Source organism: Eptesicus fuscus, chromosome 10, assembly GCF_027574615.1.
Source record: "Eptesicus fuscus isolate TK198812 chromosome 10, DD_ASM_mEF_20220401, whole genome shotgun sequence".
In the NCBI taxonomy this organism is placed as follows: Eukaryota; Metazoa; Chordata; class Mammalia; order Chiroptera; family Vespertilionidae; genus Eptesicus; species Eptesicus fuscus.
In genome coordinates this window covers 81,527,213-81,546,419 of record NC_072482.1, presented here as the reverse complement: position 1 = coordinate 81,546,419, position 19,207 = coordinate 81,527,213, and the positions used below count along the sequence as shown (strand labels likewise).

The 19,207-nt window shown below is 42.2% G+C and overlaps 1 protein-coding gene across 1 annotated transcript in view; it reads left to right on the top strand.

Annotated features, from left to right (window-relative positions):
* The window catches only part of NCOA7 (nuclear receptor coactivator 7), a 114,914-nt gene that overhangs the window by 26,573 nt on the left and 69,134 nt on the right, over positions 1-19,207 (top strand). The window contains exon 3 of the mRNA XM_054722565.1: positions 3,714-3,806. Coding sequence (XP_054578540.1) covers positions 3,714-3,806 — 93 coding nt within the window. The remainder of the gene's footprint in view (positions 1-3,713; positions 3,807-19,207) is intronic.

The window sequence follows — 19,207 nt, the reverse complement described above, 5'->3', positions numbered from 1 at the left end:
CATCAAAAATGTCATTCATCTCCTGACCTTTGTCTATATTTTTTGGATGTGGCAAGAATTCCCCTAATATTTCCTTCCTAGATTCAGAGTTGGAGGTTCTAAGTGCTGAAATTTTCTTAGCTTTGACACTTCTGTCATAAAGGTGATGACCTGGTGCTTGGGCCAAAGGGCATAGTTTCATGCATTTACCCTCCCCCCCTTCTTTTCATTTACTATTCCAAATAAAGTTTGCAGGTACAAAATGGTTAATGTCCCATTTTTTCCTGTACTCATTTTATGGTATATGACATCGGGGAAAGTGTAGCAGCCCTGCCTACTTGTTTTAGCTTTTTGCTTCTTCACACATCAAAAAGGGAGTGAGAAGGATAACAGGCCAGGTTGAAGAAGACTGAGCAATACACAGGGTAGCCTGTGGTTTGCAAATGTGATTCAGTGCCAAATAAAGCCACTGATGTATCAGTACCTTAGAGCATGAATCTGAGGGGCAAGAAGTAAGATGAGTAAATTGGATTTAGGGCCCCTGGGTCTCTTTCCAAAGCATGACAGGATCTAACATCTGCTGAGGCAGAGGGTGGTGGGTAGCAAGGAGGTCTTCCCTCAAAAATTCTGTGCAAGTGAGTTCATGTGAAGAAACATCAAAGATGACTGTGAGGTGGGGATATCATGTACTGAAATGAGAAATACAACTCGATGGTTGTGAGCTAAGAATTGTTTAGGTATGAATGGAGAGTATGAAGGAAATTTAAATGTAGACAAACCAGAGAAGAAAACTTTTAAATGGTACTAGCATATTTAGGAAACAGTTAAATTAGAGGCCAATTATTCATGCTTTAAATATTAATTTCTACATTAAATAAATGAAACCTAATTGTATTTCTACATCATTCTGTGGCATTTAAAACTCCAGCTTGCGTATATATTTTTAATAACACATCTGTTGTACAAATCACTGTGTGGATGATTTGAATTAAGTTATTAATCATTTCATTTGTTTTTTTCTCTGCATGTCAGACTATGTTATTGTTGATTATGGTACATGTTCTTCACACTTTACAACTAGAAGAGCTTTTGGTTTTAGAAGTTGCATAATTTAAAGCAGATGAAGTTTGATATTTCAGATTAATTTTGTTAGCACAGCAGAAAGCTGAACAGTAATTTGGTTATTTCATTTTCAGAAGGTAATTGAAGCAGATGCTGGTGGTGAGGTCATTGGGGATGGAGTCATCCCCATTTCAATGGCTGTGTTACTATTTTTTAAGTGGGAGGCAGGTATTACCTTTTACTCTGCTAAATCAACTGCTTTTACTTGATAATGAAAGAAATTTTAAAAATTTTAACTGCAACTCTGAGCTTATACAGTCAGAATTTTGGGGTTTCTTTCTTTTTCTTTTTTCATAAACATAGATGTATTTTAAATGGAAAAAAATGAGTTATTTGCACATACACAAATATATGCAAATATGTAATAAACTAGTAGCCCATTTGCAGGAAGAATCCTGCAAGCGGCCGCTGTGGCCTCATGTGCTGCCGCTGCCACCGCCATTATGGCCACCGCGCCTGCACCCTCGCCTGCACCCTCGTGCCGCTGCCGCCCGCCCGGCTCCGCCCTGCCCCGCCCTCCCCTCTGGCAGCCACCTTGCTTTCCACTTTTCCTCCTTCTTCCTTCTAAGTTGTCTTCAGTCTTCACTCCTTCCTCCCTCAGCGTATGCAAATTAACCGCCATCTTTTTGGGTAATTTGCATACTCACCCTGATTGGCTGGTGGGCGTGGCTTGGGACCAGCCAGGGGGAGGGGCTGTGGGTGGTTGGCTGGCTGGCCCCGCCCCCGATTGGGGCCAGCCAGGGGGGCGACTGGGAGTGGGGCCTGCTGGGAGGAGGGTCTGCGGGCAGTTGTCTGGTTGGCCCTGCCCCCTGGTTGAATGCCCAGTTGAACTCCCAGTCAAACTCCCCATTGAGGGGACAATTTGCATATTAGCCTTTTATTATATAGGATAATTTTTCTTTTAAAAGAGTGTGGATTTTTAAATAATAAAAATTAGATATACACACACATATCTTTTATCTTTAAGTGCAATTTGTACTTTAACAAGTTGTTAAAAACTTAAAATTATAAAATAACTGACTTATGAACCTAATATACATAATGTTTGTCTTTTCCTGTTTATTTTTAATGCAGAGGAAAATTTACCTCTAATTTTGAATAAATGACCACTTTGGTTTTTATATTATCTGATGCAAGTAGATACTTAGGACATCTCCAGTTTTTTTACTTAACCAAATGTGAGACTATTAGAGTCCTATAATGTTTGTCCTTGGATTTGAAGTAAATTACTGTGTTATGGGAATAAACGTATACATTGCTTATATCACAGACAGACCTTCTGTGCCTGTACCTGTTAAGCCCAGATGGTAGAGTAGTAAACACTACAAATATGGGCCTTGCTCTTATGGAGATTACGTTTCACAAAGACATTAAACAAGTAAACTCATCAATGCATATGTCTTTAGAAATTGTGGTGCTTGTTATGAGGGAAAATAACAGGATGTTATGAAATAATTGCAAGGGTAGTATCCACTCTAGATAGGAGTGATGTTCAAGGAAAAGTGACACTTAAGCTGATCTTGGGTAGGAGCAGGAGTTTGCCAGATGACATATGTGTTTAAGAGAAGGGCTGGGAGAAAGGATAGGCAGGGACTGTTCTAAGCAGGGGAGACACTTAGACGGAAAGATTTTAAAGTGGGGAAAAAATCTGGGCAGGTTCCTAGAGCTGCAAGTAGGCCAGTGTGGCTGGAACAGGGTGCTTTTAGGGAGGATAGCACAGAAGGGTGGAGAGGTCGTCTGGGGTAGGGCAGTGGTCGGCAAACTCCTTAGTTAACAGAGCGGCAAACCGCGGCTCGAGAGCCGCAGTTTGCCGACCACTGCCCTAGAGGGTTAAATCCTCATGTACCCAGAACTCCAGATGCCCAGATTGCAGATTAAAGCAGCAATGCCAAGAAGGCCTGAAAAATAGAGGCAACATTTAGCCCTGGCCAGGGAAACTTTTATATGCTGCTTTCAGGAAAAATCTCCAAGAATAAGTAGCTTGTAGTCCAGAGCTTGCAGAATATAAATAGAGTTACTTCTCTCAATTGGGGTACACACACAGACACACCTTATATACATACACACATACACGCAGAAAGCAGTACAGGGTCTAATATCTCCCTTGACCTGTGATGAAGATGGTGGTATTCACACTTTTTCATTTTTGCTGAAGAACCACATATATTTCTTTGTGCAGAGAAACTCATTTGAACCAGTCCAGTGGTCGGCAAACTCATTGGTCAACAGAGCGGTAAACCGCGGGTAGGGCATGCAGGGCCTTGCTGACCATTGTTTAGGAATTTGGATTAAGCAACTAGAGGAATAGAGGTCCATTAAATGAAATAGGAAAACTAGAAATTAACAATTTTGAGAAGGAATTTCAAGAATTTCAGTTTGGATGTGTTGAATTTGAGATGCATATGAGACATCCCAGTGGATGTCTGCACAGCTGGGTATGTGAATCTGGAGTGATAACAGGGTGGTCTGGGCTGAGATAGAAATTGAAGAATTGTTGGGCCAGCCAATGGGAATGGATGAGATCATATAGGGAAAGAGTGTTAACTGAAAAGAGACCAGGACAAAGGAATGGGAGCACAATTGGGCAACTCCAACATTTAATGTTCTAGTAGGATGAAATCCAGAAGTGGTAGACTCACAGCAGCCAAGAGGAGAGAGAATTTCAAGGAGGAGAGAATGACCAGCAATTTTCATAGCAGTGAGAGGTAAGTTAAGATGAGGACAGAAAAGTATCCATGAAGTGTGACCAGTGGACATCACTGATAATTGAATAAAAGCTGTTTCAGTGCAGTGGTAGGAGCAGCCAGTTTAGTGTAAATGTGAAGTAAAGGAATGGAGACAGAGCTTTTGGTAGTTCTTCTGGGAACCTGGCTGGGAGGGGAAGCCAAAACTTAGGGCCATGATAGGAAGGAGATGTGGAGGTCAAGGAAGGGTAGGTTTTTAAAGAGGAAGGCAAAAGGGGAGGTATTAGAGCGTGTTTGTTAGCTGATGCAGATGATCCATCAGAGGTGGGTCCACAGAGAGGTCAGCTTCAAGACTGACCCTTATAAAAAGTCAAGAGGACATCAACAAGGTGATAAAGCAGAAGATAGGAGATGAAACACACTAGGTTGCCTGCACTCTGACCACCCAGGGCCTAGAACACATTATAAAATGTTACCTGTGTATATTTATGGTACCATATTATCTATTAAAAAATATATTTGTTATTGATTTCACAGAGGAAGAAAGAGGGCGAGAGAGATAGAAACATCAATGATGAGAGAGAATCATTGATTGGCTGCCTCCTGCACACCCCACACTGGGAATCAAACCTACTACCCAGGCATGTGCCCTGACTGGGAATTGAACCGTGACCTCCTGGTTCATAGGTCAGTGCTCAACCAGTGAGCCACACTGGCGGGGCTATTCTCTTTTTATGATTGCTTACTCTGTGCCAGGTGCTTTATAAATTTGACCTCATTTAATCCTCAGAACAACCCATAAGGTAGGTGGTGGTATCTTCCTCATTTTGACAGGCAAGGAAACAGGGTTGGAGTCGTTTAGTAACTTCTCAAGTTATACAACTGGCAAGTAATGGTGTCAGGATTTCTCCCTATTTGTGGCTAACCCCAAAGCCTTTATTCTAAACTACCTCCATAGTATCCTCCAAAGACATATCAAGTTAATTAGAATAAATCTGTTCCATAGTAGAATTTTCTAGTTTTACGATCTTCATTGAAAACTAGAAATTTTAAATAAATTTTATAACCATTAGTAAAAAAATTTATTATAATGTGCCCTCTCTGTAATATGTATCTAATGGTAGTTGGAGAGTTTCCAATTGTTTTTTACTGAGTAGAACTTTTGCATATTGTTTTAAGAAACAGATGTACAGTGCTAGGAATTAGAGTACCTTGTTGGTATTAACTATTTTCCTTACTGGTATGAACTTTTTAATTAAACTGTAAGTGACTGGATTTTTTTATTTTTTATTTTTTTTTACATCTAACTGGCATATAACATTATATTCAACATAATGATTTATGTATATATTATGAACTGATCCATGACTTGCTAGCTGTTTTAGCAAATTACTTGAACCCGAACGGGGTGTGGGAAACTGGCTTATAGCCAGTTGGTCAGAAGAACTGTTAGCAACCTAGACTTGCAGTTGGCATTCTGAGTTGGAGGGGGTTCGTTGGAAACTCTTGTCGATAGGCAATCAGCCAGAAGCTCAGGGCTTGCTTTTGGCTCTGAAATGTTGTTTGGAGGAGTGGGGAGAGGGGGCAGAATTGTAGGGGAAAAAAACTTCAAAGAGTAGGCATGACACTAAGAATGGACTTGGGGTTCATATATCAACTCCATCTCTCGACTCTGTTTCCCCTTCATTCTCCGGCCCCATAGCTGGCTCCTGGGGTGGCTCTAGACTCTCATTGTGTGGAGACAAGAAGATGGGTGCAGCCTCAGCCTCATATTTTCCCAGGTAGGAAAAACCAGAGTGTTATCTGGTAGCTCATTCAGTCCAACTCAGAGTCACCCTCATCGGACTACAGTGAAAACTCTGATTTGGGAAAAGGAGCTCCGAGAAGCACAACCTGGCCAGTGGTCAGCTGCACTTACCCGGATATGGCTGACCAGGACCGCAAGGTTTCCCTGCTCTGGCTATGGAGTGGTTCCCTGGCCAGCTTTGTGGCAGCCACCAGTGCTGCTCAGAGTGCCTTGCTCTCGTCCATTGTCCTGGCAACATCGAGGAGGAGCCCTTCTGGGTGCTGACTTCTCTAGCAGCCCATTTTCTGATGGCGTAGATTTGGGGACCTAGTGATGATGTTTGGAGTTGAGGGATTAAAAGTATATTTTATTTGACAAATCAGAGGGCTCTCTGGCAATACAATCCCATTTTAAAATTTTGCAGACTGTCATTCTGTTTTCATTGGCCAAACACCACGAGCTAGTAGCAAGAACATAGATTTGACTGAGTCATGGTCTTTGGATGGAGATAGAATTTTGCTTGGGAACTTTGGTCTCTCAGCAGTGGACTGGTGCTCAGCCCATCCCCTGGCCTTCTGAGTAGTACTACCCTCTGTGTCTCTGCATCAGGGCAGTAAGAACTAGTGCAGTGAGATGGGGAGACACTATTTATTTGCTTCTTAGGAGCCCTGGACTGATTTGGCATCAGTACAGTGGTGCCATTATTCTATGAGTCTGGCAGGAGGAATAACTGGAGGTGTGTTTTTTTTTTTTGGGGGGGGGGCAGGGGAGTCTGAAGAAGGTCAAGTCTTCATGCTCCTCACCTGTGTACAGTAACGTTCCATACTTTCCCTGAACTACTTTAGTTTTGGGCAAATACTTTGGCTTTTCCACCTCTGTAAGACTCCAGGTCACCAGACTCTCAGCTGTGGAAAGCCACAAACAAAGGTTCTCTTCCAGCAGAGCTTGTCTGTTTTTTGTAAGACCTTATGGAAGGCTAAACAAAAATGCTTTAGGATTTCCAGAATTCCCCCAAATTCTCTTAAGTCCCCTGATAATACAGTACTGATACACACATGATCTAGTTTTAAGATCAGCAATCATCCATTTTATTGTCACATAATAACGATGGCTAACTTTCCAGCTGCCATCCAACCCCAGTTCAGCCAGTCTGCATTTTGTGGTCATACACATACACATTTCCATAATAGGCAGGGCTCTCTTTCCCCCTTGGGAGAAGAGGGGGGCGGGTACCAAGTAACAGGAAACAGATCAAACTAGCTTAGGGGGGAAATGGAGTTTGGGATTTATTGGAACACATAAGTTAAAAGGCCCGGGTTAGATTTAGATTTCACTAGAGAAATGATTTGGGCCCGAATAATGTCATCATGACTCAGTTTTTCTGTATCTAAGCTCTTTCATTCTTTTGTATTCCTCCTTAGATTTTACTAAACTGCCAACACAGGAACGCCTTGTGCAACAGCAGGCAAAGCGAGTATGTTCACAAGCCATTAATTGATACAGTCCTGAGATTCACCCTGATTGGACCAGCTTAGAACATGTGCCAGTTCTTGGCATAATCACTGCAGTTGGGCAGCTGTCCAGAAGGGCTTCAGTGCTTTGATTGGACAGTCTGGGTCAAGGATTTCATTCCTAGAGATGGGGTGGAGTCCTTCCCAGATGTGCTATTAAAAGTTGGAGAAGGGTCCTTGATGTCAGATCAAGGAGTAAAAGATTGTAGGGAGGCCAACCAAAGCCTATTCCAGTTATCTGGAGTGTGTCAGATTTTGAACTAGGCACTGGAGTTAGCATGTTAAAAAGAAGAATGATGTATGTTGAGTTTCAGTGAGTTTCTAGAAAGATCGGCAAATATAATAGTTAATTCCATCATTGGATGACTCCATGAGATGATTTTTGTTGTTGTTGTTGTTGACTGATGCTAATTTTATTTATTTTTTTTTCCAATTTTTTTTATTAAGGTATTATATGTGTATATATCTTACCATTGCCATGAGATGATTTTTAAGGAGTTTTCCTACCTGGGATTTTATGATGTATGCTTCTTGGAAAACAAAATGGAAAAGAAATTTTTATTAGCTTAGGTAATTATTATATCATCTTAAATTATTTTATCATTTTAGAATTTTTGATATTGTAACAACTTTATGTAGAATTCTGAAAACTCAATTCAGTGCTCTCTTTAACACCACATGTCCCTCAAAACAATACCTGAAAGTAGAAAAATTAATATATTGATGAAGAGCACCTTATTTTTTGTGTGTATAGTAGTCTTACTAAGGATATAATAGTTGATAAATGCTGAATTTTAGATTTTACCTATGCAAATTATAATGTATACATAGGTTCCATATTGACTGGATCTTCTTTGTCCTAACCCATATAAACAGCAATGGAACTTTTTAAATTTGACTTTCATTTGAACTGTAGTTATTATACTCGCTGCAGAGAGTCTCAGTAATAGTTAAAAACATATTTATTTTCCCTCATCTTATGAAATATTATAATCATTACATTTTGTTTTTCTTCAGAAGCCTTCTTTAATCTCAGCCAAAATAAAGTCCAGCTGAGTTTTCCTGTGGATTAAAGTGGGGACATGGAAATCCACAGGAAATTTGGAAGACTATTATTCCAGCATTGTAAAGGTTTGAAAGAGTCTCATAATGCGTATGAAAATTGAAAAGAATTTCGGAGACCAGAACATTTAAAACTAGACAAACAAATATTTATGAGAAATTACCTTGCCTTTTATCAACAACTATTGAAACATCAGGAAGAAAGTACAGTAGGGTCCAAGTGAAAGTTTCTCGGTAAAGAGTGCTGTTGGAGAGGGTGGTCTAATCACTCTGTTTATGGCATGTAATGTACTTTGTTAACCTCAGTGTGCCAAGTGAGGTATTAGTTAGGAAGAAGAGTTAATGAACCCAAAGTCCAGTATTTTGTTTTTTTTTTCTGGGGGACATGGGCAGGTGTTCAAGTGGTAGGGGAATTGTTAGGTCTCAGGGTAATTAACTGTTCATCTAAAAAACCTTATATTATTATTTATATTAGTAGATTGGTGTTGGGTGGAGTTTGATTTCTACTATTGGAAGGGTGTAGAACAACTTTACTTGCGATATTGGTCCCTTTGAGTCTATGTGACATGGTCAGATTCAAGGTTTTTATTAATTGCAAAATTTGACATAGATAACTCAACTTATAATTAGCCTGCTTTATTATTCCAGGGCCGAAGTTTATTTGATTCTTGTTTATATGTTCATTCACTCATTCATTCATTCACACCCTACCTTATTCCACAACATTGGAGGCATTATATAAAAACTACACATTTGGCCCAGCTGGTGTGGCTCAGTGGTTGAGTGTCAATCCATGAACTGAGTTCGATTCCTAGTCAGGGCACATGCCCAGGTTGGGGACTCAATCCCTAGTGGGGGCTGTGCAGGAGGCAGCCGATCGAAATTTTTATCCCTCTACCTTCCTCTCTCTAATATCAATGAAAACACATTTTACAAAACTACACATATGTCGCCCATGTATACCCAGCCTGGTTTTGGTTCATTCCCAGCATTGAGTCAAAAATAAGTATGACAGAAAATAATCCTATCTAATAAAGACGGAATATGCAAATTGACCGTCACTTCGCAACAAAGATGGTGGCACCCACAGCCAATAAGGAGGGAATATGCAAATTGACACAACAGAGATGCCGGCGGCCGGGCTGGGACGCTTGCATTGTTGCCATGACAACGACGCAGGTGTTCCACCCCACCCCGGCCGCTCAGGGACTCTGGGCAACGTGCGAAGGCAGAAGGTGGCTCTGGGCCGGAGTGAAGGCCCAGGTCCCAGGTGCTGGCAGCCAGGGGAAGGAAGTCCTATTGCACGAATCTTCGTGCATCGGGTCTCTAGTTGAAAATAATTCAAATATTAGCTTCACCTCTCAGAAAATATCCAAGAGGAGAGCAAATGTGTTATATACATATAGTAGAACTTAAAAAAAAAAAATCCTCTTTTCCCATCTCTCTTACTGTTTACACACTGTCAGCTATTTGCCCAAACTCAGTCTCCTTCTTCTTGAAAATTATACACAAGCTGTTCCCAAATCTAGGCAGCCGTTTCCTTTACCCTTCTTTCCCCCATCTTTATAAGGTATTTTTTCTTGTATTTCCTCTCTTACTATATGTCCTTTCCCACTTCCCTCTTAATTAGTTTCTCACATTTGCGTTAATAAGCCCAGAAGAAGGGAAAAGGAAAAAAGCTGAGAATCAAACCCAGAGTTTCCCTTAGGAGGTCACACAGGAACAAGACTGCAATTATCCATTTATAAAAATACTCTCTCTTCGTTGCCCTTATGAAAAAATTATACAATGCTAATTAAAAATCGGAAGTCCAGACCGGGGAACATGTAAATTGGGATGAAAAGTAGGACACCAAGCTGCATGCTACTAGTTAGGTAGTTGACTCAGAATTACTTCATGGTCAGTGATAAATTAAAAGGACTCCTTTCCATAGTTCTCCCCCTTCATGAGAACAGCACGTGACAGTTCCCCGGGTGACAAAGCCTTTCCTGGCCCTTACCTCTAAAATTATCACGTCCTTTGTAAAAGAACACTAAAAAATGGAGTGGTAGCGAATTTAACAACATCAATGAAAGCAATTTATTGCGGTGACATAAGAGGACATGGTGCCAATGTAATACTCAGTAGAAGACATTGGGCAGTGGGCCAGCACAGTGTGGTCCAAGACTGCAGCTTTCTGATGATCTGAACTGACCCAAGAATAAAACTTTATGCTTCTGGAGCAAAAAATGCAAACAGTGACGTTAAGGGACCAAAGCAGTGATGTAAAAGAATGACTAAGGTGTACTAGTAACGGCCAGCCTCGGGCGCCGGGTCAGTGTAGGGAAAGACAAGGTGGGACTGGACCACCCATGCCCTTTGGGAGGAGGGCACTGGACCACCAATGCCCTTTGCTCATCTCCATCCTGCTCTGCCATGGGCAGTTCTAGAGCATGCTGTTCGGTCTTCTGATTCTTCAAGGTGAGCCTCAAGTCCAGTTTTATGTGGAATGTCCCCACTTAAACGTTCATCCTTCAGTCATTTGGATTTTTAAGAAGTGCTTGTGGGCCAAGCAGAACATACCTGCAGGCATTCAGTCATCCATCTCTGAGCAGAGAAAAGGTTAGCTGGCGTGTGTTTTGTAAAAGTATCAGTCTCACTTCCATCTTCTCTGCTGTACTCCAGATTGGTCCTCTGGCAAAGTCTAGAATCTGGTGTTCTCTGATTCCCCACAACCAACGGTGTGTCCAACCATTCAACTCAGTTCTGACACCAACTGGCTCAACCTCCACAGGTTTAAAGGCTCAGTCCCTTAAGACTGCCCTCACTTTCAGACGCCAGTCATAATTTCCAGGTCCCCAGTTAACCCATTTTTCTGTCTGATTTGGCTACAAATTTGGAAGCTCCCATGACTCCCTCCTCAGGTTGAAATTCACTGTGAGTCCCAGGACTCAGGAAAACACCACTTCGGTGTACCATGTTTTGTGAAGGTTATACCTGAGGACAGCCCGATGAAAGAGACGCATAGGTCCAAGTGTGGGGGTGGGAGTGTACAGAGCTTCCATGTTCTCTCTGGGCACTTCACCCGCCTGTACCTCAATGTGTTCACCAATCCAGAAGCCCTCCACACCTTGTCATGTAAGGGTTTTTATGAAGGTTTTATTATATAGGCATGATGAATTCATTGGCCATTTGTGATTGAACTAAATCTCCAGCCTCTCTCCATACCTCTTTCAAGATATGGGGGAAGGGCTGAAAGTTCTAAACTTATAATCAAGACTTGACCCCAATAAATTAAATTTTAAGAAATTGACCATTTTCACCCCTATACATCTAATTAAAAAAAAAAAAAAGACTTGAGTGCTAGCCAGCTTGGTTCAGTGGATAGAGGTTCAGTGGCTAGAGCATCGGCCTTCGGATTGAAGGGTCCTGGGTTCGATTCTGGTCAAGCACACATATATTGGTTGCAAGCTCCTGGCCCTTGTCGGAGGCCTGCGGGAGGCAACCAATCGATGTGTGTCTCTCACCTCGGGGTTTCTGTCTCTCCCTCTCCCTTCCACTCTCTCTAAAAATCAATGGGGAAAAAAAACATCCTTGGGTGAGGATTAAAAAAAAAAAAAAGACTTGGTGTTTCTGATAATCAGCCCCTATCCTGAAGTTATCTGTCTCCCTCCACACCCAAAGGTACTGGGAGTCACCTTATTAGCATACAAAAGACAATCCTATCATTTCGGAGAGGAACAGTGTTCCAGGAACTCTGCCAGGAACCAGGGAGGGACCAAGATAAAATTTATACTTTTTATTACACCACAGTCGTCCTTTTTGGTTGGTGAGGCGCAAACTAACATACTTGCGCACTGGTCACTGATGAGGCTTTTTGTAGAGCCCGACCGAGACTGCCCTGTGGTTGGGTGGTCATCACCCTAGAGATGGGCCCTCAGACATATGAAAGCAAGGCCAGGGATTTTCCTTCAAAAATCTATTTTGGTGCACCCTTACACGTGAGTGAATCCCCCCAGAATTCTACAGTGATTTAAAAGGGAAAATTTTCAAGGTAGGTATCACCAGTCTCCCATCCCCTGAATCCTGTTTTTGAGCAATGTCACTTCCCAAGGATACAGCCAGGATATATCACTTGGAAAAATACCTCTAAGAAATTGAATGGACATATTGGATGTAAACCAACTAAATTGTGGGCATCTGCCAAAATAATTTTTAAAATTTTATACCAGATGTTAGATTCTTCTTTCTGAAAGTGCCCGTAATGACAGGACAAGTTATGAAGCCACTTCTAACTTATGACATTGAAATAACATGATCATAAAAGGATAAGTATACTGTATGTCTAAAATTGTTCAAAAGCAGTTACAAATTATTAGACTATATTTTAAAAGTGGGAAGGAGGGAGATAAGTTGAGTTAGAACATACTCTAATTTTATGCCAGTCATCATTGTTTTCTGTCAAGAGGCCATTTATGCTGGTCGCCCATGTTATGTTTCACTACACTTTCAGGAGAATATTTATTTACATACTAAACTGATTATTTTCAGGATTGTTTTTGTGTGTTTTTTTTTAGCCATTATTTTTCTCCATTCTTCTATAGGTTAAGCAGTTAACAAGGAATTAGGTAAAAATCTGAGAATAGAATCCCTGACATTAGTGTATTTATGCTGGAAAAATTTTAAGGTAGCTATGCTTTAATTTGCTAAAATGGCTTCAAGAAATCAAAATCTTTCTGTTTCTCCAGAAGAATTGTGTCCCTGAAGTATATTGCTGTGGTGCTGTGATACTAATGTCATTTTGAAATAATTCCCATACTGTTTTCTCTAATGGTCATTGGGGAGTCTGAGCATATGATTCCTTTTGAGTAAAACATATGTGTGTTTTTTTTAAATTAACTGACAAAAAGATTTCTAGGCACATTAATCAGCTCCAATAAAAGAAAAAATATTTGGAAGATTTCCTTGGCTTCATAAGTGATTGCAGACAGTGAATGACAGATTTAAGGGAAGAGTGAAGTAATCAGATATAAAAACGATATATAACCTTTTAGAAATCCTATTAAAAATTCTTACACTATCCCTACTCCCAAGAGGCTGATTTGGAGTCACCCAACATAAAATGAAAGCAGAGTATCTATAATATTGCACCTTGAGATTTTAGGAGAGTCCTGATTAAATTTTGGGGGGCTTTTCCTTAGAATTATGTGCTAACTCCAGTCACTGCCAGCAGTGAACTTCTTAAAGTAACACAAAGCGTTGAGGAGACGTAGTAATGATTTGGACATGGAGGACTAAGATCCTACAGTAATAGGATGCTCAGTTTACAATTATGTATAACTCAAAAGCTAATTTTCTCAGTGTGGTAGACTGAATAATGGCCCTCTGAGATAGCCAGACCCGAATTCCTGGGCCTGCGAATGCTACCTTATATGGCAAAAGAGAACTTGGAAATATGATTAAGTTAAGGATCTTAAAATGAGATTATCTCAGATCTTCCATGTGGGCCTCTAAATGCAACGTCGGAGGCCGTTTAAGGAGGCAGAGGCAGATGTGACTACCGAGAAGACAGTGTCACATCGAAGACAGACACTGCGTTGCTGACTTTCAAGGTGGAGGAAGGGACCACAAGGAATGCAGCTCTGGGAGCTGGAAAAGGCAAGAAAAGAGCCTTTTCTGTGGGTGGTGTGGACTTGCAACTGATTTCAGACGACTGACCTCCAGACTAAGAGAATAAATGCGTGTTGTTTTAAGCGTTTTGTTTATATTAAGTTAAATAAACCACATACAGAAAAACGTTGTAAAGCAAAATAGAATTTAAAAACTCCCAAATACGTTTTCACCTCTTAACATTACTATTGGCAGATTTTTTTTTAATGAACTTCTGTGTGGCTAGCTTATCAGTTTGTTCTTGGTTGATAAAATTCCTGCTATTTAAATGCCGTATTTACCGGACTTGGCTCCTTCGTCTTAGGACAACACAATTCTGTTATCACCGGGAGCAAGTTCCCCGTTCTGGCTCCCTTCCTCAGTTTATAGGGAGGTATGTGTGATCTTTGTCTGTGCCCCAGACTTCTCTATAGCGTTTTCAGGCTGAGGCTCAGCATCCTGGTTTTTAGAAAAGGCGACCAGATTCCCTCCCACACAGGCAATCTGTATACGCAACAAAGGCCTGTCTTGTTTCATAAACACAAGGCAAATGTTCTATACACTCTGCCACTCTGCATCCTTTCGGTGACAGTGCCATCGTCATCCCGGTGCTGGGGGGGGGGGGGGGGGGGGGGAGGGGGAAGGCGGGGCGGGGGGGAGGCCTGTAAGGTTCTCTGGATGTTCTTTATGAACCCACCCAAGGCTCCCCTGAAAGGGTGACAGTTTGCACCCATTCCTGGCACCTGCCCTTTGATGAACAGAGTATCTACGATTGCTGACCCCATCACTGTCTTAATAGCGCAAAGAACTCCTTAAAAAGGGAAATTTTTGGCCCTTGCTGGGTGGCTCCATTGGTTGGAGCATCGTCCCATGCACCCGAGGGTTGTGGGTTCTATTCCAGGTCAGGGCACATTCCTGGGTTGTGGTTAGATCCGGGCAGGTGGGAGGTGGGCAGCCGATCAATGGGGCAGCCTATCAATGTTTCTCTGTCTTCCTCTCTCTCCAAAAATCATTAATAACTCTGTTTCTCTCTCTCTCTCTCTCTCTCTCTCTCTCTCTCTCTCTCTCTCACACACTCACTCTCTTTCACACACACACACACACTCACTCAAGCATGTTCCTGGGATGAGGATTTTTAAAATGGGAATTTTTGTGGTTTGTCCCTGATCATATTGTATTTAGGGGTCTTTGTTAGAAGGCATTGTTTCCTGAGGTCAGGGGAAGTTCTATTATGTGTATCTTTGTTCACCTGGATGGATATATCGCTAGTTATTGAACCTGAAGCCAAAGGATCTCTTATTCTAACTGCATTGGTTCTTTGGAACCAGGGTGTTTCCAGTTTAACTGATGAATTCTCTTGGGGGTGGGGGATCTTATCAAAGTTAGACAAAGTGGGGAAAAAGGATGCACAAAGGGTGGCCCTAGAATCAGGAGCATCTGAAGATTTTTTCAATGATTACTCCTAAACTGTTTGGTTTTATTTGGTCATACTTTCAAGAGAGAATTTTCAAGCGTGATTTACCTTTGAAAAATGATTTTTCCACCTCGGGCGTTAAGGGTGATTTTATTTGGCATATATCACACTTGGGGATTTGCACTGGAGACTGCAAGCTGACCTTCTGTTTGTGAAATCACAAAGTGAAGTGGAATACTAGAAGTGATGTTCTGTTATAAATAATCAATGACTTTGGTCTGGCCAGGGTTGCTCAGTGGTTGAGCATTGACCTATGAACCAGAAGGTCACAGGTTCGATTCCCGGTCAGGGCATGTGCCTGGGGTGCAGGTGACTCTCTCTCATCATTGATGTTCCTATCTCTCTCTGCCTCTCCCTTCCTCTCTGAAGGCAATAAAAAATAATAAATGGCTTTGTACTGGTGACTAAATTCCTAGCAGAGTTAAATAAAATTATTTATATATACTGAGAAAAATAATGTGAACACATAATTTTAACATCTAGAATTTATCAAATACCTTCTTTGTTGTGTTCTTACTGCTTTATGTGCTACTTCATTTACTTAGATGCTGAGAAATTCCCAAGTAATGACAGCAGCTGCAGGACAACAGAGTCATAACTTCTGGTTATTGGGCTGAGCTCTTTCGAGAACCAGGCACAGATTGTTGTTGGTAGTAAAAGTCAGCTTTCTGTGTGCTGTTTAGTTTAGTCATCACAAGCCATTATTTTCCTTTCAAGGATAGGAACTTGAGGCTTAGATTTAGTAACTTGCCCAAGGATGCATACCTACAAAGGAACCATGAGGTCCCTGGCTATGGCTGCGCCTCATTTCGGTGAATCCCGAAATGGCAAGAGTCACTTTTAGGCAACCAGGAAAAAACCAGCCTACACCCTGAAGGTCAGAACAGTCCGTTGACAAGGTTGCAGCGGAACAGGCATGAGCAAGAACCTAGTAAAGGTCCCCTGAGGGAGACAGACCAGCGCCGCCCGATAAGGAAGGAAGCGGGGCTGCAGTTCAGGAATTCACTGCGATAGCTGGACTGGGGAGAATAAATACAGAGATTTACAGACATGTTGCCATAGCTGCAGATATTTAACTTTTACACACGTATTGATGTTATGGTTTCAAAAGGAATTTATGCTTGCTGTGCAAAATATTCAACAATAACAAATTATATAAATTTAAATAAAATTGCCCCCTTCCCTACTGACCATTCAGCCATTTTTCCATAGCTGTACAGGGGTGGCCCAAAGTAGGTTTTATTTTCCTCCATTCATTAACATACTCTCCAGAGTTACACAGATCAGATCTCTCCTCTTCAGCTGTAATAATAAAATGAGACACCATAGTGGTTGGCATGCTTAAGGAAATTAAAAAACAAAAAACGGAGCCTGGCAGGTGTGGCTCAGTGGTTGAGCATTGACCTCTGAACCAAGAAGTCACAGATTCGATTCCCAGTCTGGGCACATGTTCAGGTTGAGGGGCTTGATCCCCGCAGGAGGCAGCTGATCAATGTTACTCTGTCATATCCCTCTCTCTTCCTCTCTCTCTAAAAAAAGTCAGTAAAAACATTTCAAAATGAAATACAAAAAACTGAAACCAACAAAATACTATATTGCCCTCAGGGTTGGTCATTTTTGACATTTTCTACTTTTATTCACGGGCCATTAGCTCCAAATCAAAGAGCAAAGCTTTTTATTTTTTTTACTAGAGGCCCAGTGCACGACATTCATGCACTGGGGGCGGGGAGGGGGGATCCCTCAGCCCGGCCTGGGCCCTCTTGCAGTCTGACATCCCCCAAGGGGTCCTTCGCGCTGCCGTGGAGGCAGGAGAGGCTCCTGTCACTGCCTCTGCACATGCAGGACCTGAAATGGAAAAAATACAGAAAGCAACAGCAAACCACAAAAAGTAAAGGAAGGAAAATTATAACGAATAGCTCAATCCCGCAAAAGCCTTCCCATTGCTTTGTCTTGGAGATGGTCTCGTTGACTTGCTGAGTGTCGTTTTCTGTCAGCTGAGAATTGTCAGAAAGGTTAAAACAACATAATCCTTTGAAGTGATCACACCGACGATTATGTCGTAGTCGTATGTAGTCACGTGCCGCTCGGTGTTTTAGGTCTGCCTCCCCAGCCTGACCTAGTTCTAGGTTTAGGGCACTTACAGCCCCGCCGGTGGTGTTAAGGGCCTTGACGATGCTGCAAGCCAGCCGACCTTTTTCTACTTGGGGAGGAGTGACCATGACCGACGTGACGAAAACGGTAAAAGAAACATACTCAGCAGGGCTCCACCCATGAAGGTTGTCACTGCAGGCTGCAGGCAGGGTCAGCGACAGGTATTGTTCATCTCGGGTGATGGGGTGTTGCTGAGGCATAGGAACAGTCAGTCGCCCTAAAGAGCACGGCCCCCCTGTGCTGTTAGCGGGGATATAGGTGTAAACAGTGAGACCACATATGAGGAACCAACTGGCGGGCAATCTGGTATGTCCACTTCCGTAAGAGATAGATGAATTATCGGAACAGCCCATGTTATAATTATGAAACAAGGAGAGACAGTACCTAGTACACCCAGTGAAATACAGACATTCACCGCTGGGGACGACTGCTGCAATCTCCAGAGAAAACATGTCCTTGTCTTTTTGTTGGACACTTGGTCCTACCGCATAAAGGTCCCAATAGGTTATCTCTTTTCTAAAATGCCTAAAATGAGTATAGTTTTTTATATTAGCAATCGGTGCCCCAACTCCGATTAGGCCGGCCGTGAAAGTCTGTTCTACAGAAATTCCACCCGGAAGGCAAAAGTCAGAGACATTAAGAACATTCCTTGCCAAATAGACCCAGAGATTCTCATCTCTCTTCACAGGGGGTCTCTCTCCTGATGCTGGGATGGTAAGATGCAAAACCAGGATTAGGACAAGGGCTGTCTTTGGAGGACAACTTTTAGGTCCTCCTTGGGTTTGACGGTCCACTCTTCCTCTGGTGCCCTTTTGACTCTCGTGTGATGGATGTAGGCTTTTTTTCCCGCCAGCTTCCAAGCAGTTGGGGTGGTGAGGAGGACATCCCCTGGCCTGGTCCATCTTTCTTCCAGTGGATCTTCTGGTGATCCAGTTTTCCATGTCTTGAGTAAGACGTTGTCTCTTCCTTCAAAGGGCTGCAGTGGGCCTGTGACAGAAAGATCTCTAGTACATGCCAAATCATCAGTTATAGTTAATGTTTGAATAAGATGTTGGGCATAATTTTTATTTTTAACCTTCATATCATGATCTATATATACACCTCCTGTTGCTATAGTGGCCTGAAAGGGTCACCCGTATATTATTTCGTAGGGACTTAAGCCAATCCCGCTTCAGGGAGCTACTCACATCCTGAGCAGGGCAGTTGGCAAACACCTGACCCCAATGCAGGTGAGATTCTTGACACAGCTGTATTTTTCTTTAAGGCATGGTTCATCTTCTCAACTATTCCTGTGGCCTGTGGCCTCCGTGCAGTATGTAATTTACAAGTTAAACCGAGGAATTTACTGACCTTCTGTGTTAACTTGAGAAACAAGGGCAGGTCCGTTATCACTTGGCAGGATGTTAGGGACTCCAAATCGAGGAATAATCTCCTTCCGAAGGGCTTTGACCCTGAAAATGTGTCAATAGAAACAAGTAAGTATCTTCAACCCCCAGACTGTGGCATCTAGGTAAAGTCTCTCTGCCAGTCCTCGAAGGGACTGCTTTGGGACTGCCCCCCCTTCCTTCCTTTGATGGGGATCTGTCTTGAGATTATTTGTCTGGCATGGGAGGCACCTGCCTGTGACTCGACAAACTGCCTGAGCAATTCCTGGACTTGTGACCCAGGGTTTGATCTAGGCAGACAAGATATCTCTTCCATAATAGGTTGCCTCCTGAATATGCTTCAGGTCATATGCTTCTCTTAACCGTTCAGGCGGAAGGATAACCCCTTGTTCATTTATTTTCCAGTCATCGTTAATTTCCTTGAA